This window comes from Heterobasidion irregulare, assembly GCF_000320585.1.
Source record: "Heterobasidion irregulare TC 32-1 unplaced genomic scaffold scaffold_07, whole genome shotgun sequence".
Classification (NCBI taxonomy): domain Eukaryota; kingdom Fungi; phylum Basidiomycota; class Agaricomycetes; order Russulales; family Bondarzewiaceae; genus Heterobasidion; species Heterobasidion irregulare.
In genome coordinates this window covers 214,089-240,539 of record NW_009258203.1, presented here as the reverse complement: position 1 = coordinate 240,539, position 26,451 = coordinate 214,089, and the positions used below count along the sequence as shown (strand labels likewise).

General features: G+C 50.5%; 14 protein-coding genes across 14 annotated transcripts; 7 read left to right on the top strand and 7 right to left on the bottom strand.

The window, feature by feature from the left end:
• Positions 1-1,656: 1,656 nt before the first annotated feature.
• HETIRDRAFT_410305 (uncharacterized protein) lies at positions 1,657-2,788 on the top strand. Its single transcript, XM_009549776.1, has 4 exons — positions 1,657-1,839; positions 1,893-1,929; positions 2,089-2,594; positions 2,747-2,788. The coding sequence occupies exons 3-4, from the start codon at positions 2,110-2,112 to the stop codon at positions 2,763-2,765; spliced, it is 504 nt and encodes a 167-aa protein (XP_009548071.1). The 5' UTR covers positions 1,657-1,839; positions 1,893-1,929; positions 2,089-2,109; the 3' UTR covers positions 2,766-2,788.
• Positions 2,789-3,494: 706 nt separating this feature from the next.
• Positions 3,495-3,768, bottom strand: HETIRDRAFT_419206 (uncharacterized protein; the record flags this gene model as incomplete). Its single annotated transcript, XM_009549775.1, has 2 exons — positions 3,495-3,555; positions 3,617-3,768. The coding sequence occupies 2 exons, from the start codon at positions 3,766-3,768 to the stop codon at positions 3,495-3,497; spliced, it is 213 nt and encodes a 70-aa protein (XP_009548070.1).
• Positions 3,769-4,400: 632 nt separating this feature from the next.
• Positions 4,401-5,258, top strand: HETIRDRAFT_142737 (uncharacterized protein; the record flags this gene model as incomplete). Its single annotated transcript, XM_009549774.1, has 2 exons — positions 4,401-5,144; positions 5,196-5,258. A coding segment is annotated over one exon (429 nt), but the record flags the coding sequence as incomplete, so codon positions are not given.
• A 1,389-nt stretch (positions 5,259-6,647) lies between these two features.
• HETIRDRAFT_322937 (uncharacterized protein) lies at positions 6,648-7,821 on the top strand (the record flags this gene model as incomplete). The annotated part of the gene is made up of 3 exons (XM_009549773.1): positions 6,648-6,817; positions 6,986-7,173; positions 7,208-7,821. The coding sequence occupies 3 exons, from the start codon at positions 6,648-6,650 to the stop codon at positions 7,819-7,821; spliced, it is 972 nt and encodes a 323-aa protein (XP_009548068.1).
• A 726-nt stretch (positions 7,822-8,547) lies between these two features.
• On the bottom strand, positions 8,548-9,327 carry HETIRDRAFT_434987 (uncharacterized protein; the record flags this gene model as incomplete). Its single annotated transcript, XM_009549772.1, has 1 exon — positions 8,548-9,327. The coding sequence occupies exon 1, from the start codon at positions 9,010-9,012 to the stop codon at positions 8,548-8,550; it is 465 nt and encodes a 154-aa protein (XP_009548067.1). The 5' UTR covers positions 9,013-9,327.
• A 150-nt stretch (positions 9,328-9,477) lies between these two features.
• HETIRDRAFT_321588 (uncharacterized protein) lies at positions 9,478-10,322 on the top strand (the record flags this gene model as incomplete). The annotated part of the gene is made up of 3 exons (XM_009549771.1): positions 9,478-9,546; positions 9,611-9,773; positions 9,835-10,322. The coding sequence occupies 3 exons, from the start codon at positions 9,478-9,480 to the stop codon at positions 10,320-10,322; spliced, it is 720 nt and encodes a 239-aa protein (XP_009548066.1).
• A 679-nt stretch (positions 10,323-11,001) lies between these two features.
• HETIRDRAFT_321671 (uncharacterized protein) lies at positions 11,002-11,517 on the bottom strand (the record flags this gene model as incomplete). Its single annotated transcript, XM_009549770.1, has 1 exon — positions 11,002-11,517. The coding sequence occupies one exon, from the start codon at positions 11,515-11,517 to the stop codon at positions 11,002-11,004; it is 516 nt and encodes a 171-aa protein (XP_009548065.1).
• A 530-nt stretch (positions 11,518-12,047) lies between these two features.
• HETIRDRAFT_322544 (uncharacterized protein) lies at positions 12,048-12,595 on the top strand (the record flags this gene model as incomplete). The annotated part of the gene is made up of 2 exons (XM_009549769.1): positions 12,048-12,203; positions 12,257-12,595. 2 exons carry the CDS (start codon positions 12,048-12,050, stop codon positions 12,593-12,595), a joined length of 495 nt encoding a protein of 164 aa, XP_009548064.1.
• Positions 12,596-12,980: 385 nt separating this feature from the next.
• On the bottom strand, positions 12,981-14,365 carry HETIRDRAFT_322943 (uncharacterized protein; the record flags this gene model as incomplete). The annotated part of the gene is given in 5 exon segments (XM_009549768.1): positions 12,981-13,748; positions 13,798-13,857; positions 13,939-14,052; positions 14,091-14,092; positions 14,107-14,365. The coding sequence occupies 5 exon segments, from the start codon at positions 14,363-14,365 to the stop codon at positions 12,981-12,983; spliced, it is 1,203 nt and encodes a 400-aa protein (XP_009548063.1).
• Positions 14,366-18,243: 3,878 nt separating this feature from the next.
• HETIRDRAFT_322960 (uncharacterized protein) lies at positions 18,244-19,619 on the bottom strand (the record flags this gene model as incomplete). Its single annotated transcript, XM_009549767.1, has 5 exons — positions 18,244-19,011; positions 19,061-19,194; positions 19,241-19,316; positions 19,376-19,527; positions 19,574-19,619. 5 exons carry the CDS (start codon positions 19,617-19,619, stop codon positions 18,244-18,246), a joined length of 1,176 nt encoding a protein of 391 aa, XP_009548062.1.
• Positions 19,620-19,967: 348 nt separating this feature from the next.
• HETIRDRAFT_322612 (uncharacterized protein) lies at positions 19,968-20,150 on the bottom strand (the record flags this gene model as incomplete). The annotated part of the gene is made up of 1 exon (XM_009549766.1): positions 19,968-20,150. A coding segment is annotated over one exon (183 nt), but the record flags the coding sequence as incomplete, so codon positions are not given.
• Positions 20,151-23,227: 3,077 nt separating this feature from the next.
• On the top strand, positions 23,228-23,508 carry HETIRDRAFT_171993 (uncharacterized protein; the record flags this gene model as incomplete). The annotated part of the gene is made up of 3 exons (XM_009549765.1): positions 23,228-23,241; positions 23,292-23,393; positions 23,442-23,508. 3 exons carry the CDS (start codon positions 23,228-23,230, stop codon positions 23,506-23,508), a joined length of 183 nt encoding a protein of 60 aa, XP_009548060.1.
• Positions 23,509-24,127: 619 nt separating this feature from the next.
• Positions 24,128-24,912, top strand: HETIRDRAFT_322001 (uncharacterized protein; the record flags this gene model as incomplete). The annotated part of the gene is made up of 6 exons (XM_009549764.1): positions 24,128-24,195; positions 24,264-24,345; positions 24,444-24,573; positions 24,675-24,700; positions 24,760-24,785; positions 24,837-24,912. The coding sequence occupies 6 exons, from the start codon at positions 24,128-24,130 to the stop codon at positions 24,910-24,912; spliced, it is 408 nt and encodes a 135-aa protein (XP_009548059.1).
• A 701-nt stretch (positions 24,913-25,613) lies between these two features.
• On the bottom strand, positions 25,614-25,910 carry HETIRDRAFT_28187 (uncharacterized protein; the record flags this gene model as incomplete). Its single annotated transcript, XM_009549608.1, has 1 exon — positions 25,614-25,910. A coding segment is annotated over one exon (297 nt), but the record flags the coding sequence as incomplete, so codon positions are not given.
• Positions 25,911-26,451: the final 541 nt, after the last annotated feature.

Genomic DNA, 26,451 nt, shown 5'->3' with positions numbered 1-26,451 from the left:
GTGGGTGTTTATTTAGGCTCTATCTATCACATGTTCTTACTGATTACTTTGTCCTGGTTTTCATTAAAGATCTTTTGCCTACTCCCATTCCAATATAGTTTCATGGCACTCATCCATTCCTCATATTCAAACACTTCTGATACTCCCCATTCTAGCCATGGACCACTGCTTCAATCTCAGCCAATTAGATCTTATAATTTCAGGATCAGAGGGGGAGTAAGCTAAAAATTCTTAATGGTAATTGGTAAAAATATAGCTATATTTATGCTTAACTATGGTTAATTTAATATGGAGCTTTTCCCTGATGCACAGTGTCCAAACTTGCCGCAGCGGAAACGCAAGCATCTCAATTGGGGGATAAAGCCATCGGTGGCTTTGCGGGAGGAGTTAGTGGGTGAGAGCTACTCACATCGTACTAAATTAGAGAGTCAATCAAATCCAGATAGCTTGCCGCGGGATCCTTCTTCCTCAGGATCACATGTTCTTGTTCAGACGGTGCGCTCAACATCTTCTCGTTCTGCAATCCTCTGGAGCTCAAGATTTACATCCGTAGGACTCTTTTTACATTTTACTATGCTCGCTCTGCGACGATTTTGACTGATGTCTGTAACAAGCATTGTTTCGCTTCCCGCGTTGCATCTGCTGCCGGCCTGCTATACTTTATAAACCCTGCTTGTCACTTTTGGTAAGGTGTTCGGGGAATCGAGGTGTGCTGAGTACAATTTAGATGAAGTCGTCCAATATTGCTCATCCAGAACTAACCTGAACCAAGCGCGTGTAGTTCCTTTTATTTTGTTTTATTTACAATCGGCTTTGATTTCTCTGCGCTTTTCCAAGCTCATTTGAGCGGAGTCTCCCAGAGGTGCCATCGACATGTACTATGTACATCGGATTAGATGTTCACTTTGTGCAGGTAACGTCAACCAATTGAAAATGTAACAGCAAAGCAAGTCGCCTCCAGAACCTTTCAAAGGGGCCACAATTGGCCCGTGATGAGGCGATGTGGCCGCCAAGCTGCACAAAGCCACGATCTCGCATTGATATGGCTGAGATTCAAGCAACGCTTGCCACTTTTTCCTCGTTTGCCTTATAATGGACGCCGCCTCAGTCAACTTAGCATCCATCCTCCATCTAGCGACTGACTTGAATTCCGCCCACAGCTATTCATAGATTCCAGTAATATGAATCACAATCTCCTGTTCCATGACGACATCGGTACATCAAACGGCTTATACATCGCTGATACCTTCAAGCAAGCTCCGGTCTTAGAAAACATCGGTCAATCCAATCAGGTCGCGGTAAGCACGACCATCGGCGTGAAAGTCGACGACACACTCATTGCCGCTTGACAGCTCAATGCCACTCAAAACCACGACTATAATCTCGACATGAAGAGTGTACAGACACCTTCGATGAACGCGCCACAAAATTCTGTGCCACGCACGCCATACGTCTCAAGCCACGAGGAATATCGTTGCTCCCAGATGATGCCACCGGTTGGAACGCAATACTACGGCGAAGTGGCATCGAGGGTGCAACTGCCTGAATTATGTGAGCCACCATTGACTACATCGGCTGGCGTCGCTCACGCATTCATGGTGACTAGCATGTGCGATGTCTGGTCCAAGTCTTCCAAAACACGCTTCGACGTCATGGGATGGACCATATCTCTCTGATGAGCCGACGGAGAATGGACACCTGTACCAAATGGCACAAGGTATGCAGAGGCAGATGTTTGGTAAGATTATAATGTCTCCATGCCTCCATTGGCACTCATGCGTCGCCATAGACGAGAGCAGGCCTCGAGGGATGTCTTCGGCGACAGTGTCAAGTCTTCAAACATTCAGTGAGCCAGTATTACCTTTGCATGGTGGTCAGCACTCACACGTCACCTGAGCAGAAGCCAACGGGATGCTTGAGCAGATGGACTTGATGAGCACGAAGAACGCATCCAGTTATTCGTTCAATGAGACGTCTCGATGCTCCACTGCAGTTTCCGTAGGAGGTTGCAGCGCAAGGAGACAACATGTTCAGAACCCTCCATGTGAGTCACCATAACCTCTCATTGAATCTTTCACTCACCTTTACTTCGCATTAGTATCCTTCGAAATGCCCGACCAGAGTAATATCGTCCCCGACTCCACCAAATCTTATCCTTCTAGCCGTGCCGATATAGCCATTCACAGCATACACGATGGTCCTCGGCGTCCAGCATCAGACGACGCCATGCCGCCCAAGTTTGTTAGAATGGAACGAGTCCAGGAGGCCGGTCTCTGCGCAGGCAACAAACACCTGCCCGACTGTAAGGATATCCCTACAATCAAAGGTGACTCCGTCGGTGTAGTAGCTTCGCAGAAAGGGTGTTCCCACTCGAGACCTGTCACAGCCACCAAGGGAAAAGATCGAAATACGGCTTTGAAGACGCAGAAGAAACCATCAAAAAATGCACGGGTGCCGTGCCCCAAGGAGGGATGCAACACGACCTTCGCGTCAAACTCAGAAAGGAACCGCCACGTCAGAACGAGCAGAGATCACGTTTCGCAGGGCACATTCAAATGTGATTTTTGTGGTGATCTTTTGTCGCGCAACGACAGCTTGAGAAGACACGTGAGCACGCTGCACAAAGACGAGGACAAGCCAAGAAGGGGAGATGATGTAGAGTATGATGTGGAGTCGGAAGATGAGTAGTCAGAAGATGAGAAGATATTTAAGGACGAGGAGTGAACGATACAACACGAGTACGCACATCGCGTTGCCCTCCATGACACAATTGATCATCGCCTAAAGAACGATGCCGTCGTATGGCAAGGTGCCTGGGACTTTTTAGGTGTGGAAAGCCGAAAAGTACAAGAAATATGCACAATACCGTTCTGTTATACTTTTATAGATGAAAATATTGCTTTGGAGATGACGGCGAGCGGCCTCGCTCAAATGAGAAGGTTTGATAGTGCAGGACAAGCTGAAAGTATCATAACGATGGGGTCGGTAAAAACGCGCCCGACATTCCCTTGAGAATGGCCTGAAAAAGAACAATGCCATCAGAAACGTCTGAGATACGTGCCACCTTCGCCGACATGCCTTTCACTCAATGGATAAGATCCCTTCTCGCATGCGTCATCTTGTTTGTTGCCGCGTAGTGTACGAAGGGGCAGTGTTGGAAGTTGTGATGTCACGCTGTCGACTCGGCTATGCTTTGTGATCATATGTTTATACCTCAGTAGGATCATCGCGTGGTACCATTTCACTTACCTCGCGCCGATTGCACATTCATTCAAGGCCACAAACGAGCCCTAATAATAAGTGCATTCGCCAAAAAAATGGGGACGAGGCCCAGAACACCGCCTGGTGGCTGTATTGATGAAGGCGATAACGGAAGAAGCCCCGTATCAGAACTCGTGGTACGTACCTTTCTCGCTGCAGACCCATGAGGCGATTGAATGAGACGAGGCGCCCACACCGACACATAAGAGACAAACAAGCACTGAGGCAACGAGTCACGAGCGCAACGGACTAGACAGGTAATATTTCGCCACCACTGCCCGTGCGCTAATATTTCTGCGATTATAAAAGGAGGCCACGTCAAGTACCGCCTCAAGTCCATCTCACTCTCACTCACCTTCCTCTGGATCCATGTCGCGCTCCCAGTCTCAAATGGAAGAAATATCTTCCGAATCTAGAGCAAGGCACTACGCCAATACTGCTATTCCCGTCAATCATGCACCCACCTACCATCCTTTGCCACAACCATATAATCCGCGGGCGCAGCATGGAGCGCCCCCACACCATCCGCATAATGGGCCGCACTATGGGCCGCCCCTACGAGCCGGATACCCACGATCTGGGCCACCCATGCAAAATCAACCTCCGCTATACCTACCACCGGCAAGTTCAATGTCTCCAAACATTGAAGAAAGATGAATCACTCACAGTGTTCGGATGCAGTATTCTGCGCCCAAATACTTTCAATCATACATGTCGAGCGGAGATCCTTATCGTCCCTGCCCGTACTGCTCTACAATAGCGCAAGCACCATCTATCGGTGCATATCGTTATGCTCATCAGACACTGCCGGCACCATCGGTCTGGCATCGTAACGAGGCAGAACCCTGCGCCTCAAACACAATGCACAGTGAGTAATTCTCCATCTTCATGTAAATATCTGCTTACGGATGATCGTTCCGTCAGAACAAAGAGAGCGGGTGATATCCCATGACCAATTCTCTGCCAATCCTCCACTGCCCGTCGCCGTGCCGGATCTGGAAGCCCCCATTGCTAACTTGAATACGCGCTCCAGGCCACCTACTACACCTCCTGAGTTCCACGGGCTGTTGGCGATGGACATAGCGGAGGAAGATGTCAACCCGATCATCGTAGATAATCCAACTCCACCAACGAGCATCCCCAAACCGAGCGTGAGTATAGATGTCGCGAGCAAGGAGCAATCGGGACCATCTAGTGCATCTCGTCCAAACGATCGGTCTTTCCGACCGGGTCCGTATGACCCGACGAAAAACCAGACTCCATCCAAAGGTGCAACCCTTGTCTTCAGGCGCTCCTCTCTAGACAGGTGCATTCCAAACCCGTTGGTGCCAGACCAAGGGAGCTTTTCACAGTACCCAGAGTTTGCTAAGAGACGCCGCCACACCCTGCATGGAACCACCAGATACAATTGCAACGAGTGTCGAGTGGGCTTTCGACGCAAGGCGGACTGGATACGCCACATGGAGAACGCAAAGGCGCACAGAAATCCCGCATTCCTGTGCAACAGATGCAAACGGCGCTACAGCAGAGAAGATGCGCTCGCTCGGCACGTTCGGGTGGTGTGTCGGTCATGATGATCATTGTTCGAAGGAGCCGGAAAGAAACGGCGCGAAGAGAGAGCGAAGGGAGAGGAAGGAGGGATCGTGAGTCCTTGATCTGACGTCTTCTCTATGGCCGAGAATTCAGCCGTCTTCACTCGTCCCTCCCTATCGACTGCACCCTGAGTTGCTGACGCTGATACTCCTGCGCTGCCCATGAGCACTGCCATTCGCGACGACATCTATCTGAGAGCCGTACAAGGGTTTGCATGCTGATTTCTACAACGCTACGAGTTTTATGTTCGAGGCTCAGAGCCGTTCGAGCTCTGTCGATATGCTATGGACCTATATGACTCGTGATTTATGGATGAGAGGACGTAGGAGTGTGTCGCTTACAGGATGTCACACTTGTCTACACGATATTGTACGCGTTGATCTATGATTTTGACTGCTTTTTTCAAAAGAACGAGGAGATGGGAGGTGCCAATGCATGATGTTGTCGGAGGGCGTGCGAGTGCTCCAGTCACATCGGGGGAGTGACATATGTGACATCCACCGTCGTGTTTCGCAACTTTCCGACTCTGGTTCGACCGCCCACGGAAAAGAGTACGAGAGCCGAATGCAATACAACCTCAGCGTTCTTGAGATCCAGAATGGCCACACATCCACGTTCTCGGTGTTACCTTCTCTTCTGCCGAATGCCTATATATATCCATATATGCCCCTCTCCATTGCGATTACCCCAGAAGAGCAGTCGAACTTCACGGAAAATCAAGGACACCGAATCTATTGATGAAAGGGCAACAAAAGGGTGAGATCTATGTTCTCCCCGTTTTACGTCGTGGTATACCATATGTGTCGCTTCTCTCTACCGATCGCATCGACTATGCCAAGAGACCCATGTCGTTCTTGTGTAACAATGAATCTCTATTCCTCGTGGCATATATCCCAGCACGAAACAGCCTCTAGCGTGGACGGCGTGCTAGGCTATCGCTAATGAGAATGCCCGGCGCATCGTTGAGGCTTTCCCGGATGACGCAAAGGTCCAGTCTAGATCTGGACTAGTAAGTATTCCACGAGCGGGCGAGGACGATACCACGCACCAGCCTCCAGCCGTAAAAAAATGGAGCAAATTTTCGAACAATGCACCACGCCGTGGATGGCCGCGGAAGCGCGGGTGGAGGCGAAGGTGGAGGCGAGATTCGTAGCCGAATACGTCTTTGATCTCGAGGAGCGACTGCATCGTTACCGCTGAATGACTGCGAAGTGTTCACTCAAACATTGGGGCGTCGGGAACTAGGCCAATCATGTGGGTCGCATATTGTCCTTGGGGTGAAGTGTGGTCGCCCACACAGTGGTCTGCTCCCGCCGCCCGCCTTCGCTCGCCGTCGAAGTCAGGTCCCAGAAGCAGATCATCGTCGGGTGCGCCTTCTATCCGCCACTCATCAGAGAACATAGCGCGCCATTGGTATCACGACTGCCCTATGGAAGATCGATGGCAAAGAATGAGCGCGCCGTTGCATGGTCTCGATCGCAAATGACTCCATTTCTCGCTGGCTGGGTACACGAGGCGGTCCAAATAAAAGAACAATGCAAGGTTGATCCGAGTCTGAGTTGGAAAAAAAAGAAAAAAGAAAGCGTAAGCGAAGCACACCCATACATGGCTTGTCCTCGCCACTCACCTTATTCGGACGACCAATAGCGAAGCGGGAATGGTGCCCCGAGTCGCCTCATAAAGTCATGCACGAGAAGCAGATATGCTTGCCACCGCAGTGTGCCAGTTCGCTTAAAAGTCAGGAGGGAGACTTGAGACACTGACATTCCCACTTTGCCAAACGACCTACAGACATGGAATACACATACCCTCCAACATACAACACCCAAGGCTGGGAGGAAAGTCTTTCCTTGATGTCACAAGGGCGGTTCGCCTCTACCGATGTCGATGCTGGCAACCTCTCCGCCAGCTACCCCTTCCTCGCCGCGGAATATCCGGCACAACAAACAATGGCTCGACGTCTGTACGATCCAATGGTCTGTTCCCTGTTATTACAGTCAATTAGTAGGGCGCTGACCGACCCCTGTGTCATGCAGCCCATGGTTGAGCTATATCGACCTCCCGAGCCCGCATGGGCATTACCCCTTCCCCACCTCGGCCACACGGCCACGGGGCCTTCCTATATCGCCAGGGACGATTTCTACCGACCGCCTGAGCCCGCATGGACATTGTCCCTCCCCCATCTTGGCTACATGGTCGCTGGGGCCTCTCATGTCGGCGGAGGCGACATCTACGTCTCCCAGCAAATGCCGCCGGCTGGGGGAAGTTATCGCCAGGCAGCACCAATTGCCTGCGAGCCTACTGATGGCGAGTCCTTTCGTATCAAAGCTCTCTTCTTGACTGACGGTCCCAGCAGTCCAACAAGGGCCGGCGCCAGCGTACTGCGGCCCATCTCATGCCGTACAACCTCAGAGCAGCGACATACAGCTGATGGGGCAACATATCGCCAGCTCGGGCGTGCGGCAGCATCACCTCAAGAGGGAGGCAACGTTCCCCGTGCCATCATCTCAGGCGAGTATGGGTGGGGAGGTCGCAGCCAGGACCACCATCTCCGCAAGGCGATGGCGTCCGATCCTGCCTCGGCCAGCGGGCACTGTTCCGACTCAGGCGGGCAGCTTCGAGGGGAATACCCTTGACCATGCAACAATGACACCAAGAAAGTCCCTTCGCAGGAAGACTCCTGCGAACAGGATCAGTCCCAAGGCTGTAAAGGCGTTGGGCAAGGGGAAATCCCGCGCGAGGACCGCAACGCCGGTTCCCAGGACGGGAAGAAAGGAGACGCCGTACCTCGGTGCGAAGCACAGATGCGATACCTGCAGGAAGGCATTCGGGCGCAAGTACGAGAGGGCGCGACATATGAAGTGGGGAGCCGCACACAGGGTGGGATCGATCGCATGCGACCAGTACAACAAGACATTCAGTCGGCCGGACTCGCTCAGGAATCACCAGCGCGCAGCCCATGACTGATGCCTGTGTGCAGAGAGGTGGATCGAGGGAAGGAGAGAGCGAGGTGAGTGTCTTGCCTTGTCCTTTTCATCGCTCTGTCATCGCACCCTGCTCGCCCGCCTTCATCGATCTCCTATTTTGCTCAATTTCCCTTCCTCCCTGTAGCACGCCATCCGTGGCATGTGAACGTCCATTTCTACGCCCGCATCGATCCGACGGCGAACCTCGGGGCTGTCTGCCAGTGCCGCGAGCCGCGAGCGCGTACGACGTTGGAAGGAAAGGCTGTACGGTTTGAAAAGGTTCACTCACATGGGTGTCATCGCCCACTATCTCGCAATGCATCGTTTTTCTCCGTTGCCATCTCTGTGCCATAGGATCTAGCGAGGAATTCGAACGTTGCCGTCGTGCTGTGTGATGAGAAGAGTCAGCCCGATGCCGGGCCGGGCGTTTGCGTGCCGAACTGTTTCTCTCACCGCTCTCAGGCTTCTGCCACCAAAACGAAATCCGCCCATACCGCCGCAATTTATCACGCGAGCACAACAGCTTCTAGACCTTCAACTTGAGCATCAGCAGCGATGCTGACAATCACGACGACTCTCTTTTTCTTCTTTTCTTTTTTGTGTTTGTTCAAGTTGATGCTTCTCTCCTGCGACAGCCATGCAATGCTCTGATCATTTCTGTGCCCAGCTTCGAGATTCTTCACCCATCCGAGCTCGACAGGCTCTACATGATCACAAGTGTAGTGTCTTACTGTGATTCTGTGATGGTGCAGAACTTGGTTGAATTTGCCAAGATAGTGCCACAGGCTTGGGCCATCAGTATCACACGTTCTTCCGGCAGAATAACGATAATTTTGTGAATCTGCGGAGTGTCGCAGGAGATCGCAGGACTGAGTGTGCTGGGAGTGGAGAACTCCAACATACCACGACAGCTGCCGGGAAGGACCGACGTTATCCAGCGGTCCGACTGCCTCCTCCACCAGCCTCCGACCTGCTGACTCCCCCGATGCACGTCAACACCCGCTCCATTCATCCCGCTCACTCTTCCTCTTCCACCCTCACCGTCGAACCTCCGTAGCTTGTCTCTACACACCGTTGACGAGATACCCCCCCCAGACGGCGCTGCGACCTCCGACGCCGACCATGGAATCGCCATCCGATGATACAAAGGCCCAGCCTCGGCCGACATCCGACATCCCAGCTGACCTACCATCGCCAGACGTCCCACCACACGATACCAAGGATTCTATCTCCTCCGACGCCGTACCCTCTCCCACACACACCGTCGACACACCAGCGGCAGCCGACGCCGACGCCGACGCACTCGCGCCCTCGGGATCCCGGCGCTCCTCCTCTTCCCTCCCCCCCGAATCGCACCCGACCATCGCCTTCCTCTTCCCCTTCCCCGAGCCAGCCCGTCTCCCTCAGAAAGAGCGCCACCGCCTCGCGGTGCCCCCTTTCGTGCTCTACGCCCCGCTCGCCGCCGCGCTCATGAAGCCCGCCCCGGGCGCGAAGGAGAGCGTCGCGCACAAGGCGCAGCGCAAGTGGCAGGTGGAGGAGCGCTAGGCGAAGCAGAAGGGGAAGAGGTTTAAGGTGCGTGCGCTGCCGTTTTTCGGGCCTTCGAGGAGTGAATGTGCGGCGGAGCTAGGCGAAGGCGGTGGGCCTGATCGCGAAAGGCATGTCCGTGACGAAGAACAGCCGCATCGAGTTCCTCGTCCGCACCCCCGGCAAGAAGAAGCTACGCGAGGTAACTCCCTCCCTCCTCACGCCGTAAACTGTGCACACACGCGCGATCTTGACCGCCTCCCCAGCTCCGCCTCTTCTACCCATCCAACTTTCCCGCAGACAACCTTCAGGCGCGCTTCAACGCGCTCCTCAAAGCCGCCAAGTCCGGCGCCATCAAGCAAGGCGTCATCGCCACCGGCCTTCTCCCGTTCGTCCTCGCCTTTGACGTCCTCACCTTCGTCACAGGACGTACGTGCACCCCTCCTTCCCGCCTCCTCTAAAGGCTGCTACACGCTAACGCGCGCTATAGCGTTCGAGATCAACGCAGTCTGGGCCGCCTCGTCGTGGACGGGCGCCGCGCGCGCGACGGCCATCACCAACGGCGTCACCTCCTCCACCATCGCGCTCGCCTTCGTCCCCGACGCCCGCCTCGACCCCTTGTCCTACCGCCTAGACGAGGTCTGCTGGAACCGCGCGCCGCGCGGGCTCGTGCCTGCCCCGCGGCACAGGGCCGCGGCTGACACTGCGAAGAGCGATCTCAAGGTCGATGCCGACAGCAAGCGCGCTGGCGAGCCAGGGCCAGGACCGTCGACGCCCCCCGCCGCCATCGCACCCCCCGTCGTGATCGTGGCGAAGCGCGGCGGTGAGCTGGCGGCGCTGGTGCTGGAGGTGCTAAAGGAGCAGCTGGGCGGGGACCTGAGCGGCGTGGAGACCGACCGGCGGCTCGTGGCCAAAGACCTGGAGAAGATGCTGGACAAGGGCGCGAAAGAGTGGGTCGCGGCGCTCAAGGCGTCGTGAGCGACGTCGACCGCGACCGTCGACTTGCTTGGGTGTGATGTTTGTTGTATTGCAGTAGAGTTCTTGTTGTATGGTAGTGCGATCGTGCCAGCTACGTTCCATGGGGCCTGTCGAACGCGAGGTAGGTCGATTTGCGCGTGGAAAACACAACCCGAGAGCTCGGCACCGTGTCTTCCTGGTTCGACGGCGAGCCAAAATCCCTGCGCTTGACAAGGCACGTGCGTCAGCGAAGAACGGCCCGGCGAGCTGACTCCTCCTAGCACACAGTTAGCACACACCACCATCTCAAAATTCGACTTTTGCTTTCTTCGCTGGTCTCAACAATGCATCCGGAAAGATACAATCGGAGTAGATGGCTCTATCGAGAGATCCAGTGCGCCGGAATATACGTAAGTAAAATGTCCAATACTATGCCCACACCAGCGCGGCGGGGGCTCGCACTGGCAGGCAGTCCCGACGCATCCCCTCGGATCGATTCGGACGTGAACATAAGCGTTCGCTTTCATGTGAGGGCAGTCTATGGAAAGAAAGAGCGATTGAGCAAAGGAGGAGATCGATGGGGGTGATCGAGCGGGACGCGATGGAAGAGGAATGCAGAGGGGATGGCAAGACAAAAGGTGCTCACCTCTCTCTCCTATCGCAGATGATCCCATCTCCCTCCCCCTCCATTCGCCGTCCATCAGGGCCACCCGTGGAATGCCCGCTTGTGAGTGAGGAGCGCGTCCGGCCGGCTGAACGTGTCGCTGTTCTTGCATTGGTCGCACGTCAACGACGCTTCCACGTGAGATCTTGTGGTGCTACGGTGCCGCTTGAGCTCGTATTCTCGCGCATACCCTCTCTGGCAATCATGGCAGTTCCAGTCCGTGCTCAAGTACGGAGTCTGTCGCTCGTCCACCTTGGGCGCCCGCATGGTGGCCTGTTGGCGAGTCCGCCCTCCGCCCGACGACTGTACAGCCTCAGGACCCTGTCCGTTCGCAGTATCATTCCTGCGAGCGGACAGCCTTGATGTAATAGTAGCCTGGCTGAGGGTGTTTCCCTTGAAGCCTTCACAGGTACCTGCTCCACCCACAACAGTGCCCTCTGGTTGCGCCGCGGCTGGCCTGGGTTGCTGTTCGTAGGGTGCGTATCTCACACCCATTCTGCTGCTAGTGGCCATTCGCAGCGCTCTTGAGATGGCGACTGGCTGTCTCAACATCTGTACGGCACCGTAGTTGGGCTGTACGACGTGTGGCAAGCGGTATGGGCGCGTCAGCCCTTCCTGGACTGCCGAACCCGTTGATCAAGCAGCACAGTGTGAATAGAAAGGTTGACTAACCGTACGTGGGGCCGTTTGCGATGGGAGATGCCTGGTAATACATTCCCCCAACGGGCAGCATCTGCTGGGGGAAGTAGACGTCGCCACTAGCGACGTAAGATGGCCCCGCCATCGCGTGGCCGAACTGGAGTTGGGAGGAGGTTGGAGCCCACTCGGGCTCGACCGCGGTATACTAACAGTGGGAACTAGTCAGTATCGGGCTGATAAATTGTCAACACACGATGGACATACCATCGGCTCATGTTGATACTGAGCCGCCATGTTTTGTTGCGCCGGGTAGCCGACGGCGAGGAGGGGGTAACTGGCGGGATCGACATTGGCGTCGGTGTACATGGCATCCTGCCAGTCGCGAGGACTGTACGATGGGTAGTGGGTGTATTCCATAGTGGTGAGTATGTCGAGGTGGATGGATGAAGTGGGAGTGCGAGTTGATCTCGTTCAAAGTCCCTCTTCTAGCTTATAATAGAGCTGGGCAAGGGAATGGCAAACACGTCTGCTTGTCGCGCCTTCTCACAAGACCAGACTTTGGGCTCCATTCTCGCCTCGTCATTGGTCGTCCGAATCAGGTAAGTGGCGGGAACTACCCATTGTGCTTCGCTTCCTTTTTTGTTCAACCCAGACCGGAATCAATCTCAAGATTCACCATCTGTTCTGCCTTGTGTCGCCGCCTCCTGACGTACACTGGGCAAGATTCGCCCCACGAGAGGGACAATGGCACGACGGGGGTGTTTTCCCGTTATCGCATCCACATCCGAAGCCCGACCTCGCATCAGCTTCTCCCGCCTCGTCTTGGCTTCCTGAGAGATGGTTGAAGGGAAGTGCATCAGGCGACAAATGCCTCTCAAGGCCCGAAGGTAACGCCGGAGAGGACATTGGTACTCCTGGTCATCTACACATCATTTTGCAACGGCGCGCAACCCCGAAGATTGGTGTTTTGCTCGGCGCCGTAGCCATTTAGTGTGTGAACAAGCCGTGCTTCTGATGCGTTAGCTGGCGGTCACAGTGCGATCGCCCCTGGTTCCCTATGATCAAATATTCACTCAACTACATGCCGTTCGAGCTCTGGCTCGACTGTGGTATCCGCCTCGCCTCCTCGGGATCGAACGGTTTGTGGGTCGTTTTGTCTTGTCTCGTCCTGCTTTAGTAGAGGGCCTTGTTTACAAAATGAGAGATGATGATGAAATGAAATTTCAAACGAGGAAGCAGAAGTAGTAGCATATACATGTGTTTGGGCAAAGATGGACGCCGCTTTGCGAGTCTTCATCCACCTGGACATATTGTGTAGAGATAATAACATGATACCGGTCTGGCAGAGTGACAGTCATGGCATGGTCACGTGTATATTACATCGTTGAAAGCACCGGCCAAGAAGGCTCTTGACGATAGCTCTTCAACTGTTCATCGTGGGTTAAACAAGACACCCACCCGCCCGATGACAGAGACTCCCGATGACACTCCCTAGCCCACCGTTTCGAGGCTTTGATTACGCGGTGGAGCTGTTTCTTCTCATATTCCGCATCCACTTCGGTATCCCACCCAGGATCCCCTACAATCAAGACGTCCGATCCACATGGAGAGACACGCGAGAGGGAGGTGGCATATCGAACAACATTCGGCTGCAGGTACACCGCGTCGATCACTTCACCAGTCGCTCTGCATCGCTTCTTCGGACGGCCAGCTTGCGGTGCACAATTTGGTTGACCGGGCCTAATAAGACTAGAGCGCGACCTCGAATCAATTATTCGAGGTGAAATCACAAACGTCGCAGGGTGGACGTGGTTGCTCCATGTGCAATATGCTGCATACACCACTGTCGTCACACGTTCAGCCTTTTCCTGAGAGACTCCATAGATACGAGCAATATCAGAAGTAGTCCTGTAAGTTTGAAGAGAAATCGAGTCGATTTTCCTGCCAGCATCGTATACCACGAAGTGAGATTTGACTCTTGAGAAAATGGGCGGCAGATAGTCAAATGGATACGAATGTACAGGGTTGCCTGAGGATTCATCGCTTTCCGGACCATCTTCAGCTTTGTTGCGATGGGAGATGGAAGGAACATCGGGGAATAGCGGCACCAGACGGTACTCAAAAGTCTCCGCACCGTCGTACATCTGAGGCAGAGTCGGGCCCTATACAACGCAGCGGAATTCGGAAACGTACATCCTCAATCGATGGAACATGGCCGTCCAGGGGATCAAACTTGACCCAGCGATCCCACAGCTTGTCGATTATATCAGTTGAGGGCATTGAGCCCACCTGTCAGATTCGAACAAATCATGCCAATCATGACGGACTGGAGACTGTCAGAGAAAGGAAATACCGCAGAGAAGAATACGCACGCGATATCGTGTTGGATTCTCCATCCATCTGGATGGTGTCATATTTCATGCCCCACGCCCGTTCGAGACGCGATAGCTTGATGACAAGCTGAAATTAGCTTAGACAAACGAGACATCTCACGAAGACGACTGAGCATATGGTGATTGCTCCAGTGGCGCTCATGGGAGACATGGCAGAGATGAATCGGAGACTCAGTCGCCGAGTCTCCTGTTACGATGCAGTTCGCTACGTCTTGAGCGTTCGGTGGAATGGCGTCTTTTACTTGGGCTTCACGCCGTTTGGTGTCTAAGGAGAATGAGTACCTTGCGTTGACAGCTCGAAAAGCGATCGGCGTACTTGTAGAACCACAAGAAAGAGGTCCGACAGTATCTAAGATTATCGGAGACATTAGAAAAAATTCTAAAAAAGAGAGATGAGGACGCTGGAGCCCAAGGCCAAGCGTAGCAAAGTTGAACCAGTGCACCTGGACACATCACGTGAGTTCAGCCTCATGTTGAGTTATGGTCGTCGAATTTCTGGCCCATGTTGATATATGATCGTACTCACTGTTACAAGATAGGTTCATGACGAAGTGGCTAGAAAAGAGAGAACACCGATGATATGAGCTGCCACTTTTTCAGGACAGGACAGTGTGCCACGAGTAAATAGAGATCACATAGACACAGATATTACCCGCCACAGAGTAAAAATGGCATGTTCTGCGTGCAACAGACATGATCCAGGGCGAGCAGAGAGCATAGAGATGTATGAAGTTCAGAGAGAGGAACAAGACGAATGAGGGCATGTCCGACGTCACCCTATCTGGGAGGAGTTTTGTAGACTTGACGCATAGCGATGGCCGTCGAGAGCAGTGAAAAAAGACAAGTTTCGACAGAGAACAGCGGGTTGCCCACTCGGGAGCGCAGACGCGTGAAGTTAGTTGGTATCCACAAAAGCTGCAGCGCTGCAACGTACGAAACGCCGCAAAAAACATATCACTCCAGAACACGACAGCATCGTCGTCGAATTCTAGACCAAGAAGGCACCGAGTAGAGACATATTTCACCAACAAACGAGTCCCAAAGGTCCCAAAGGCAGGGACACGGAACGCAAAGGAGGACCGGTGGGCAAACATCCGGCCCGGCAACGGCCGACTCTTCTCATCACACACCACGATGGCAAGAAATCTCTTGTATTCCTCACTGACTTAGACCGCACACAAAGAGAGAAGTGATCAGAGAAGACAGGTGTATTGTGAAAGCTGGAGTGTAGGTAGGTAACTTCGCCAGGATCTCATTCCCTCCCACGTCGCGGAAGCTCGTAAGAGCATCGACTTCAGATCGATGGCGAGAAAGAGGTGTTGAGCAAGAGAGAAAATCGATGAAGGCGGGTGAGTGAAGTGGATAGCAATGTGATGATCATACAAACGACACTACTCACCTCTTTCCCCACCTCCGACCATCTGACTTCATCCACACCTCCTTCCATCGAATACGCGCAGGCATTGTCCATCAGGGCCACCTGTGTACCGTCCCTATGTGCACGAAAAGCGCATCCGGCCGGCTGAACGTTTCGTCGTTTTCGCATTCGTTGCATGTCAATGACGCTCGGCCGTGCTCGCACTCCTCCAGTGCTGCCACAATTCGTGGACTCTCCCAAAGTCGCTCTCACAGTAGTGGAAGCCCCAGGACGAGCTCAGGCATGGAGTCTTCCGTGTCTCCACCCTGGGTGCCCTCGAGATAGTTTTTCAGCTTGTCTGACCTTGGCTGCTGCCTTTACACACTCCGGAACCAGTCCACTCGTAGGCGCATGCCTGTGGTCAACAGAAACTCTTATGTGTCTCAGAGTGTCATCCTCGAAGCCTTCGTCGTCACCCGCTGCTTCCGCGACAGCTCCTTCTGTCCGCCACAGTCGCTGCTCCTAGGATGCATACAGTATGCATACCTCGCTGTCATACTGTTATAGTAGTTGCAGCGCCTCTGTTTAATGTCTCTCGTTTAGCTTATAAGCGAGCTATTTCAGGGTATGTCAGAGACGCAACCGCAACCCTCCGCCCTCTCACGTTGCAGTCCCGAATGAAGCCGACGATGACAGGAGCTCGTAAACTGGAAACCACCGAGGACGAGGCGTCTGCTTGTCGTGCCTTGTTTCAAGGCCTGACTTCGGGCACCATCCTGACTTCAGGACTGGGCGTCTGACTTAGGTGAGTGGCAGGAGCAGCCTTCGAAATGTCTTTTCTTCCTGTTTTCCCACTCGGAGCTGAACGAAACATAAGTTTCTCTCTCAAGCGCAAGGCCTGGTGTCTATTGCTGCGTTCCACGCAAAACGAGCAGAATTCGGCTTACGTAATGCACAGTGGGTCGTCTAGTGCATGCTGTCCATATGCGAAGCTCATGCTCGCGAAAGCCTATCCCGCCTCGTCTGATTTATGAATGACAGACGGTCCATTTGACGGCGTTCATATCTCAAGGCCAAATGCAACGCCGGAGGAGCAGCTCTCCTAACCATCCGCGCTTCATGGGGTGATGCATAACCCCCAAACCTGGCGTTTTCCTCGGCACGATCGTTTTTAGTGTGTGATCATTACCATTTCTTGCTTCCACAGCAATACACCTCTCTTACGATTCGGGACATATCTGACTACAAATTTTGCCTCATCTCTGCATTGCCGAAGCCCTGAACGGTGTGCTGCTCCCTTCGATTTTTGTGCTCATCTATCAGTGATGGCTTGTATGAGTCTCGTCTCCCTACAAATAATGAGATAGAGCAGTAGACTGTATCCAGGTTTCCCGGCTTTGATTCAGATGTCTCGGATAATCAACGCGTGTGTATACCATCGACAAGGCCGCTTGTTTTCCGAATCTAGAATTGTTCGTAATTGAGATGTGTTAATAGTAGCGTTATGTTTGTTAGGGGCAAGGGACAGATGGGAGGGTTCAAGGGCTTTTGCATCACTCTTGAGGACAATAAATGAGTCTTGAATCTTGGATATCGACTGGCTCCGATGCTCTTGGGAATTGATGCTGGGTGTTCTGCCTGAGCTGACAGGTTTGCTTCTCACATATCATAGCAATTCCATAAATATCACTCAGTGCATAGAGGACATAAGCAACATAAGTGGCTGTCGACATTCTAGTAACCCAACGAGGCCCAATGTCTGACCAAACCAACGATAACAAGAAACTACATGATAAACCAACTTGTTTAGATCGTTTTGCCTAACGATCGTTTTGTACTTTTGACCCAGAGCCAACTCGCACCTCGTGAGCTACAGAGGAACTAGTCTCGATATATACCCGCAACACGAACTCACTCGCCAATTCAGGCTTGCTGCTCCAGGCTTGGGGGACCAGATGAGCGTTTTCAACTCCGGTCTCCGTCGGCAGGTCACGGGTGAGCAGACACTGTCCTTCGCTTGGATCCAAATCGGTCACATCCTTCCTGCTGATGGCGCACGTAGAGACGCCAATGGGGCGCCTATGTGCGTGATATAATAATCCAGGCGGAGTCTCGTCCTCGCTCGAAGACGTGTCGCCAGGACTGTATGGAGGGTCATCGTCGCTCACCTCCACTTCTTCGTCCAACCCAGCGTCATATTCCTCTTGGGAAATGACCAGTGGAGCTACGTTCGTATTTGTTTCGGAAGGATCCTCCTCTTCCAGTGGGGTAAGAGGGCTTGTTTTCCATCGTTGAGTTCATGGCTGGGGCTATGTGTTCTCGCTGTTTCGGAGTCGTTGTTGAATCCAGCGTCAACCAAGCCCCAATCGGAATTCACACCCACGGGCACAAGGGCAGGAGTACGAGTTGATGACTGAATGGAAGGGGTCGTGGACATAACTGCGAGATAGTCAATTTGGGAGGAAGCGAAGGAAAGGATTGAGAAGCAAGCTGATTGAGAGGCAGAGGGGAAGGTACCACAATTTATACCGTCGCAATGTTTGCCACCTTGCCACAGACAGACGAGCCGTGTGGTTCAACGTCGCGCCGAAATGAAAGCCACATCGTGGACAAGGGCTTATTCTAAGGAATCGGAACATGAGGGAAGTAGCGCCAGAGCTCAACAAAGCAATTCTTACCTGCATGCCACAACGTATGGGTCCATGCCTATGGCGATCGAGTTACAAAGAGAGGAAGCGGAAGCGCAGTGATCAAATGAAATAGTATCCAGGAATGATTTTACACCGAGTTGATTGACGAGCAAGCGTAGATGGTACGGTTCGGTCACAAAGAATACACATTGCAGTCCAGCAAAGATACAGTGATGGCGGTGTGTGCGTTGGGAATACGCTACATTGCCGAAATCATTTTTCGAGCCGGCTCTTGACGATATCTCTTCACCTGTTCATCGTGGGTGAAACAAGACACCCACCCGCCCGATGACAGAGCCTCCCGATGACACTCCCGAACCCACCGTTTCACAGCTTTGATTACGCGGTGGAGCTGTTTCTTCTCATATTCCGCGTCCGCTTCGGTATCCCACTCAGAATCCCCTACAATTAAAACGTCCGATCCACATGGAGAGACACGCGAGAGGGAGGTGGCATATCGAACAACTTTCGGCTGCGGGCACACCGCATCGATAACGTCGCCAGTCGCTTTGCATCGCTTCTTCGGACGACTAGCCTGTGATGCACAATTCGGTTGGCCGGGCCTAATAAGACCAGAGCGCGACCTCAAATCGTTTATTCGAGGTGAAGTCACAAATGTCGCAGGTTGAATGTGTTTGCTCCACGTGCAATATGTTGCATACACCACTATCAACACATTTTCGGCCTTTTCCTTGGAGACTCCATAGATATGGGCGATGAAGGGATGGATCTTGAAAGATGTAGAGAAGATTGATTCAATTTTTCTGCCAGCATCGCATACCACGAAGTGCGGCTTGACTCTTGAGAAAATGGGCGGCAGAGTGTCGAATGGATGCGAATAGACAAAGGTGCCTGAGGATTCCTCGCCTTCCGGGACATTTTCAGTTTTTTGGCGACGAGAGATGGAAGGAACATTGGAGAATAGTGGCACTAGACGGTACTCAAAAGTCTCCGCACCATCGTACATCTGAGGAAGAGTCAAGGTCTACATAGCGCAACGGAATTGGGAAACGCACATCCTCGATCGATGGAACATTACCCTTGCTGAGGGGAAACTTGACCCAACGATCCCACAGCTTGTCGATTATATCAGTTGAGGGCATTAGAGCCCACCTGTCAGATTCAAACAACTCGCGCCAGTCCTGACGGACTGGAGACAGTCAGAGAAAGGAAATATCACAGAGAAAAATACGCACGTGGTATCGTGTTGGATTCTCCATCCATCTGGATGGTGTCATATTTCATGCCCCATGCCCATTCGAGATGCGATAGCTTGATGGATTGGCTGAGATTAGCTTAGACACAAGAGACATCTTACGAAGACGACTGACCATAGGGTGATTGCTCCAGTAGCGCTCATGGAAGACATGACAGAGATGGACCGGAGACTCAGTCGCCAAGTCTCCTGTCACCAGGCATTTCTCTGCCGCTTCAGGCTCAGCTGGAACAGAGTTGCTTGATCTGGCTCTACGCCGTTTCTTGTCTAGAAAGGATGAGCACTTCGCGCACGAACGGGGACAGAGGCATACTTGGAGAAGATTCAGATTCGGTATTCCTAGAAATGCTAGCAGACATTATAGAAACTTGAGATGGAGAGATGATGAGGACAGTGAACTACACTGAAGCTCGATGGCGAAGTTGAACATCTCAGTCACAGTGTCACGTACTTGTATGTAACCACGTGACCAACGTGTTCAAGTTGCATGTACAGTGCCAGACAAGCGAAGTCGACAATTTTGCTAACTCCCCAGGCGGAATTTTTTGGGACAAACTGAGTTCAGATTTGGACTCAGGGAAGGAAAGGGAGTCGAAAAATGCCCTTTATGGAAGTTCCCATAGTAAAATGGGGGTGGCCAGTTTTTTGAGCAAAAAAACAAAATGCAATTAGGCCTAAAATGGCATCAGAGTCAATCTGAGCCAATCTCAGGTCAGCATTGCATCAACAGACATTATTGTGCACTGCCCAACCCTTCTGTGTGACTTCTGTTTACATATAGCCCACTCTGCTACTTTCCCTGTAAGCCCCATATAATATACATCTATGAACCACCATGATTGATTAAAAAATTGGTAAATCACCTCAACAGGATACTTATCAAGGCATTGCTATGCCACTTTTTTTGCATCCTCGAATTTGACTTTGTAAATTTCACAGTACCAATGCTTGCCCTAGCCCTAGTACTGAATAATATGAGCATACCATAAAAAAACAGAATGAAGGAACTAACTATCTCAATAGGATTAAGCTTACAATGGATTTTTAGAAGAAAGATGCAAATATGACCTCAAGCTTTTAATTTCTGCTCGAGAAAGGATTCTTGAAAGAAAAGATCATTCTGCTTGCTCAGGAGTTAGGCTATATAGCAAGTGTCATTTTGTATCTGGCAAACCACCCCTTTTTATTAGCTCTGGATTAAATCTAATAGTGTCTAGAAGTATCTAAAAGTGTTAATAGCTTCTAAAAGTGTCTAATTTCCTAATTAGGAGCAACACATTGTGAGCATTGGATTGGTTTCTAATTTCATGATATTAGTACTAATTCTATATCAAGAAGTCTTTAATTAGTAGTAGGAAATAGTAGATACTACTGCTCTATTAGTGAGAAGGTAAAGATGTGGCACATTCTATACTGTTTTAGCATATTACTCTCCTTTATATATGCCTATACCATTATTTTGTAGCTCTTTTGCTGATGTTCCAGCTGCCTTTAAAAGGGACATAGAAAGAGATAAATGTGCATTGATGCCCCCAGCCACTTTGTTGGCAGCTTGGTGGCTGCCACAAGAGGCTATAAAGACCTTGGTACCTTGGCCTTGCACACAAGATCATTAAAGTTGTCATTATTAGCCAATGCCTGCTACTGGTCATTACAGGACACAATATCTTGTGCAGCACACAATCATCATCACTATTGATATTACAATTTTTAGCACTATTTATATTGTTTATTGCCTTGTTATACAGAAGATGCTCAAACTTGGTATTTTCCTCTAGCTATTAGGCTATGGAAAAGACAGTCATATTGGTATTTAGTGCCAGAATAATATTATTGCCTGCCATATAGGAAATATATGCATTAAGCATATTAAGATCACCTCCAACAATCTTGTGCTGATTTATATGTAGGCATGCTATACATATACTCTTGTCCCCACCCTCTACCTGTTATGATCACGTTCTGTCGGGCCTTAACGGCGGTCTATACCGACACGATCATCACAAATATCAAGTGGCCTCACGAGGTGAGGCGTACAACAAGGTACAGATAGTAACCTTGGTCATCCACTCCCAACGGATCACCTTATTGTTGGTCGAGTATCACGAGCCATATTGCAACGGGCATAGAATGCCACCTTACAAACTACTCACACACTGGGCATTGAGCTCCTAGTCTTTCCTGGCCGGAAGGAGACGAACGGAGAAGCACAAGAGTAGTCGTTATTGAGAGAGACAACTTAGAAAATACCTACAGATACATATACGGTATTTTCACGCCCTATTTCCTAAAGTAGTATAAAAGGCCCATAGAGTAGGCTGAGGTTCTTCAGTCTATTCTCTTCGTTCTCCTGTATCTTCACATACAGGACTCTTCATTCTACTGCAGTCTTCCTACTGCAGTCTACATTGCTACATCGCAATACATCTCTGGCTCCTGTGCTACACGTACAGTCGAGACCATCGTTCCACACATCCTCCTCGAGTGACCTAGGGAAGAACCTCCTACTCTTGGGGTTACTGAACGAGCAGTTCGTAACACTACCTCACTAGTGGCTATTTGGAAAACCCCTCTCTCTTATTGGATCTTGATTATTCATAATCATGTTTTTGATCAAATTTGCAAATTCAGGTAGCATTGTCTATACTAGTAGAGTCCCATTGAATATTACACTCAATCATAGTTTTACACATTCTTAGTCCAAATTGTGTAAGTGCTATAATTTATCTTTATTCTATATAAAGTGTATTATCAATTTTCCATTGGTTTATTATTTTCTCAGCTGGTGTTTAAACTAAATCCTGAAAGACCTGACTTTTTAGGTATTTATTGACCTATTTATTTATAAGAGAGAGGAAAGATAAATGTTAAATAAAATCAGAGATGTTGAGGTTGCCTATATCATGCCTACTTATTTAGATTACCAAGTTTATATCTTAGACCTTGTGGCTTAGTGGCTAGAGCATCTGTCCCGGATGCTTGCATACATGAGGTTGTTGGTTCAACTCTGGCAGAAGGCAAGTTTGTTATAAGGTATATTCTGTGTTTGGGTATTGAACTAGTGCTCTAATAGACATGACTCTATAAGAAGGCTATGAGAACTGTGATGCTTGATTTATTATGATTTTTCCGAAATTTCAAGTTATAATCAATCCTAATAATTCCTAATTTAGAAAATTATGTCTAATTAGAACAGGTTTAGAGGGGGGGTAAGCTAAAAATGTCTAATCCTAATCTTTCATAATTATGCATAAATATAACTAATTAGAGCTTAATACAAAGGGGTGGTTTTCTAGATGCTATGGTGCAATAAAACCTCATAGTCCATGAGCACCTCTGCACATGGTTTTTCTTTCTCTTTTAGAGTTCTAGTCTTAGTGTGATGTCAACTAGACTTTACCTTATAATGTTGTGTTTAATTTACTTACTTTAATTTACTATAAATACCTACTTGTGATGCTGCAATAGACTAGTTTTGAATATCCCTCTATCTAGAGCTCAACTTTGCAAAAAGATCTCACTTGTATAAACAAGTTGCTACTATGCTAATTCCCATTCCTCTTGACCTGCTGAGTATACTCAACATTAATATCATAGACAAGACACTTTTGATCATTCTATTTTCCCTCCTCTAGCCAATCACCAAAGGGCATAGAGTTGACCCTTGTCCTTATTTCTGAATATGATGTTTATTTCTTCATATAAACATAAGTGGTCTACAAGTGATAGAAGCTCAATATTACTCAGGCAGATTGCTTTGTCCAATCTCTAGTACTTATACCTTGCTAGTATTATTCCATACCTCACTTATGGAATTTCAGACCTGGCTGGTACATTCACTAGTGCTGAGAGTTGAAAATTTAATTATAAAGATTTAAACGAGGGGTTTCTGGGGTCATATGCCATACCGCTTATGTCAAAGCGCGGCATCCCTGATGCCATACAATACTGAAATATTTATCCTTACATGCTTTGGTCCATGTAAGCTGATATCTAAAACTTATACTCCGATGCCTTCACAACACTGCCAGCAAACAGCCCACTAGTAGCGAAAATGCTTCATCGTCTTACTACAAGCCCAACATTGCTATCCAGGGTCGACGGCTCAGCTGTGTTGGACAGAGGTATTTTCGGTAAGTCCATCTTTCTTTGATCTCGGAGATGGCTACTTATGGGTGAAGAGCAAAGAGATACAGCCTCCGTTCTCATACCACTTGTCTGGTGTTCCGCGCTGTTATGTGTGCATGAGGCTCAACGCAGTACACCCAACAAAGATTTTGGAACACCTTTCTATGTTCAATCAGACAATATAGTTCCATTGAATCCCGGTGCTGACAATGGAGGAATGTTGTGCTTGTAACATCATGTTACGGTGTAACCAAACTCGGAATGCAAGCTCGAAAAGTCTCATCCATTGCTATCGTGGCTGTCAACACAACTTGCGACATTTTGTGTTTCCACAATCCGTTCACCGTCCCTTTCTTCTATATATATATAGATGATTCTGCCCTGATTCAGCCTCGTCTATCTTCCTGGTGAAAGTTCAACCACTGATATCGCTATTCCTACTCTGATGTATCCTGCCTCCGACCATACATGGTCCATCCCGATGTGCGCTGATGATCGTCCACCTGGTTCCCCACGGATTGCATTCCCCTATCAGAAATATTCTATCACCGGCGATTCTCGCCAATACTGAGCAATGCGCCGTTTGGGGGACAAGCGATTTGCATTCTTCTTTTGTCCCGGAATACCTGCGGACCACAGTTTTTATAGTGCGCGTATTTCACCTTATAAAGCCCACCTCACCCCTCTGTAAAAGTCAGCTTTCATCGGGCTTACCTTCATAATCAGGCCTCTCTGCGCCATGCCTTCACTCGTTCCTCTGGACAGTCTGCTAGGTGCCGCTTATGTTGGAGTTATTGTATCCACCGTGTAAGCTTGTCGCTCACTATACTTGCCATCTGGCATCAGTTTGACGAAGGTGCTCTTTTTTCTTCCAGAATATATGGCGTCACTTGTCTGCAAGTGTACTTGTACTACACAGAGCATTGCAGCAATGACGGTCGCTTCGTGAAAGCCTTCGTCAGTGCCATTTTAGACCATGATTATGTTCGAGACTGATGCACAGCTCAGGTTGCTGCCTTGATGTAGGTCCTTTGTTTTCGCTCCCCGAGCTTCAGTGGATGCCATCTTTTGCTAGGTTACTTGACACCCTCCACGTCGTACTGTTGGCGCACTTTCTCTACCACTATACCATCACTAACTTCGGGGACTACGCGGCTCTTGTCCCTAATATGTGGTATGTGCTTTGTACCCTGATTACCCGGCTTTCGCATTGCCTATGTTTTTTCGCAGGAGTATCTTGGTGAATTGAATGACTTTATCTGATCACCTCTCGTGGCTGACTGAAGGCTTGCAGGTTGAGGTTGTGATAGGGGTGCGCTGGGTCGACTCTGTCCATTGCATCAACTTCAATTGACTCTACTCTGCTGACAGGATTTATTGAGCACTTTGGTCCAATTGTGAGTTTCTTCTGCATTTTAAACAACTCCAGATTCACCTTGCCATACTAGCTTCTTCGCGTATCGCGTCTACTGTCGTACGTCAACCTTTGCATGCCTTACGTTCACAACAGAACTGTGTGTGTGAAGTCATGTATTAACGTCTAGTGGCGGCGTGCCACATGTCTAGACGTGTAGCTGTATGTACTCTGCGGTAGTGTGAATGTATGTAAGCCTGATCCAGCTCTATGCTCTGCATTGGCCCTCAAGGGGCATGTGTTTACCTCAGGGAGGTTGGGTCGCATGGCGAGAATTATGGTATCGTACTTAACTGTTGTTTGGTCCGGTAGCAGATGCTGTGTTTAACCAGCTGCGTAACGTGGCCGCCATCTGTCTCTGTTCCGCGGTTCGAATCTGCACGAGTCTCATTGCTCCTCTATGTCCGCCTCCTCCTCGTGCTCGGGGTGTGGTTGCTTGTGTTCATCGCTCGTTTCGGCTCCTAGGTCTGTCCAGCTCCGTCTCCATGGTCTTTGGCAGGTTCAGGTCTCCAAATGTCTTCTTGAAGCGCTGGGTTTCGTGTATGAACTCAAATAGGTGTTTGAACATCGATGGGTTGGATAATAGTTCGGAAAGGTTACGGCTCGCTCGCCCTACCGCTTGCTCAAGGCAGTGTCGACTGTCGGTATAGCTTCAGCATTCGAGAAGGAAGTGGGCCACCGTCTCGTCGCGCTGCCCACACGCGGGACAGGTGGGGTTCTCGAACTCATCTGGACGTATACAGTGTAGATGACATTGTAATAGTGCATGGCCAGTGCGTAGTTGCATAAGGGTAGCGGCATGTCGACGCGGGAGAGAAGAGGTGATTTTCCGAAATCTGTTCGAAGGTGCTGTGGGATCTATCCTTTGCAGCTTTTGCCATCTCGGTGACTGTTCCATGAGTTTTTTCCAGCGCTTCTTGAGTCCATCGTTGAACCTTTGCCTTGCCGCCGACCGGCTGAAGGGAAGCTGTCCCCTGATTGCCTTTGGTAGTACTGTATCCATGCTCGTGAGTCCTCTTGCTGCTGCCTTCGCTTCCTCGTCGCTTCTCTCGTTTCCTACAATATCGACGTGCCCTGGTACCCATCGTAAGGTCAGTCGTCCTCTGCCTCTGCCTCCAAACTCCTTCTCTACTTTGTCGTGAATTGCGTCGACAAGATACGATCCTGGGGTGTTCCTAGCTATCTTTGTGGCCTGTATCGCAGCGACGTTGTCCAGTGCTATCAATGCCGAGCGATGCGGTGGTTCGTTTTGTATGAGCTGTAAAGCAAGAAGGATGCCTGTAAGTTCTGCTTCGTATACGGTGTGATGTTCTGCTCTGCCAAGGTGCTTGTGCAGCCTCGCTTTTTTGTTACCGTGTCTGAACAGGACTGCCGCTGCCCCTACTCCCCCTTCTATTAGAGATCCATCTGAATATACCTGTATTTCGTCTCTGTTTTGTTTCTCGGCTTCGATGGCTCCATCTTTGTTGGGTGCAATGCTTGTTTGGATGGCTGACTGCCACTTTGGATCGAGTCGCACGGCTTTGATGTCTTCAAATTGGCTCGGAAAGATGGCGTAGGCTTCATTTAGGAGCCTATGGAGAGGGGAGCGATCTGGTGTACGGGTTGTTGCGTCTGCGGCCGCTATGGTGTGTCTGTAGAGGGGATGC

Coding starts and splice junctions, on each gene's coding strand:
- HETIRDRAFT_410305 (XM_009549776.1), top strand. CDS start 2,110: ATGCCCGACCAGAGTAATATCGTCCCCGACTCCACCAAATCTTATCCT.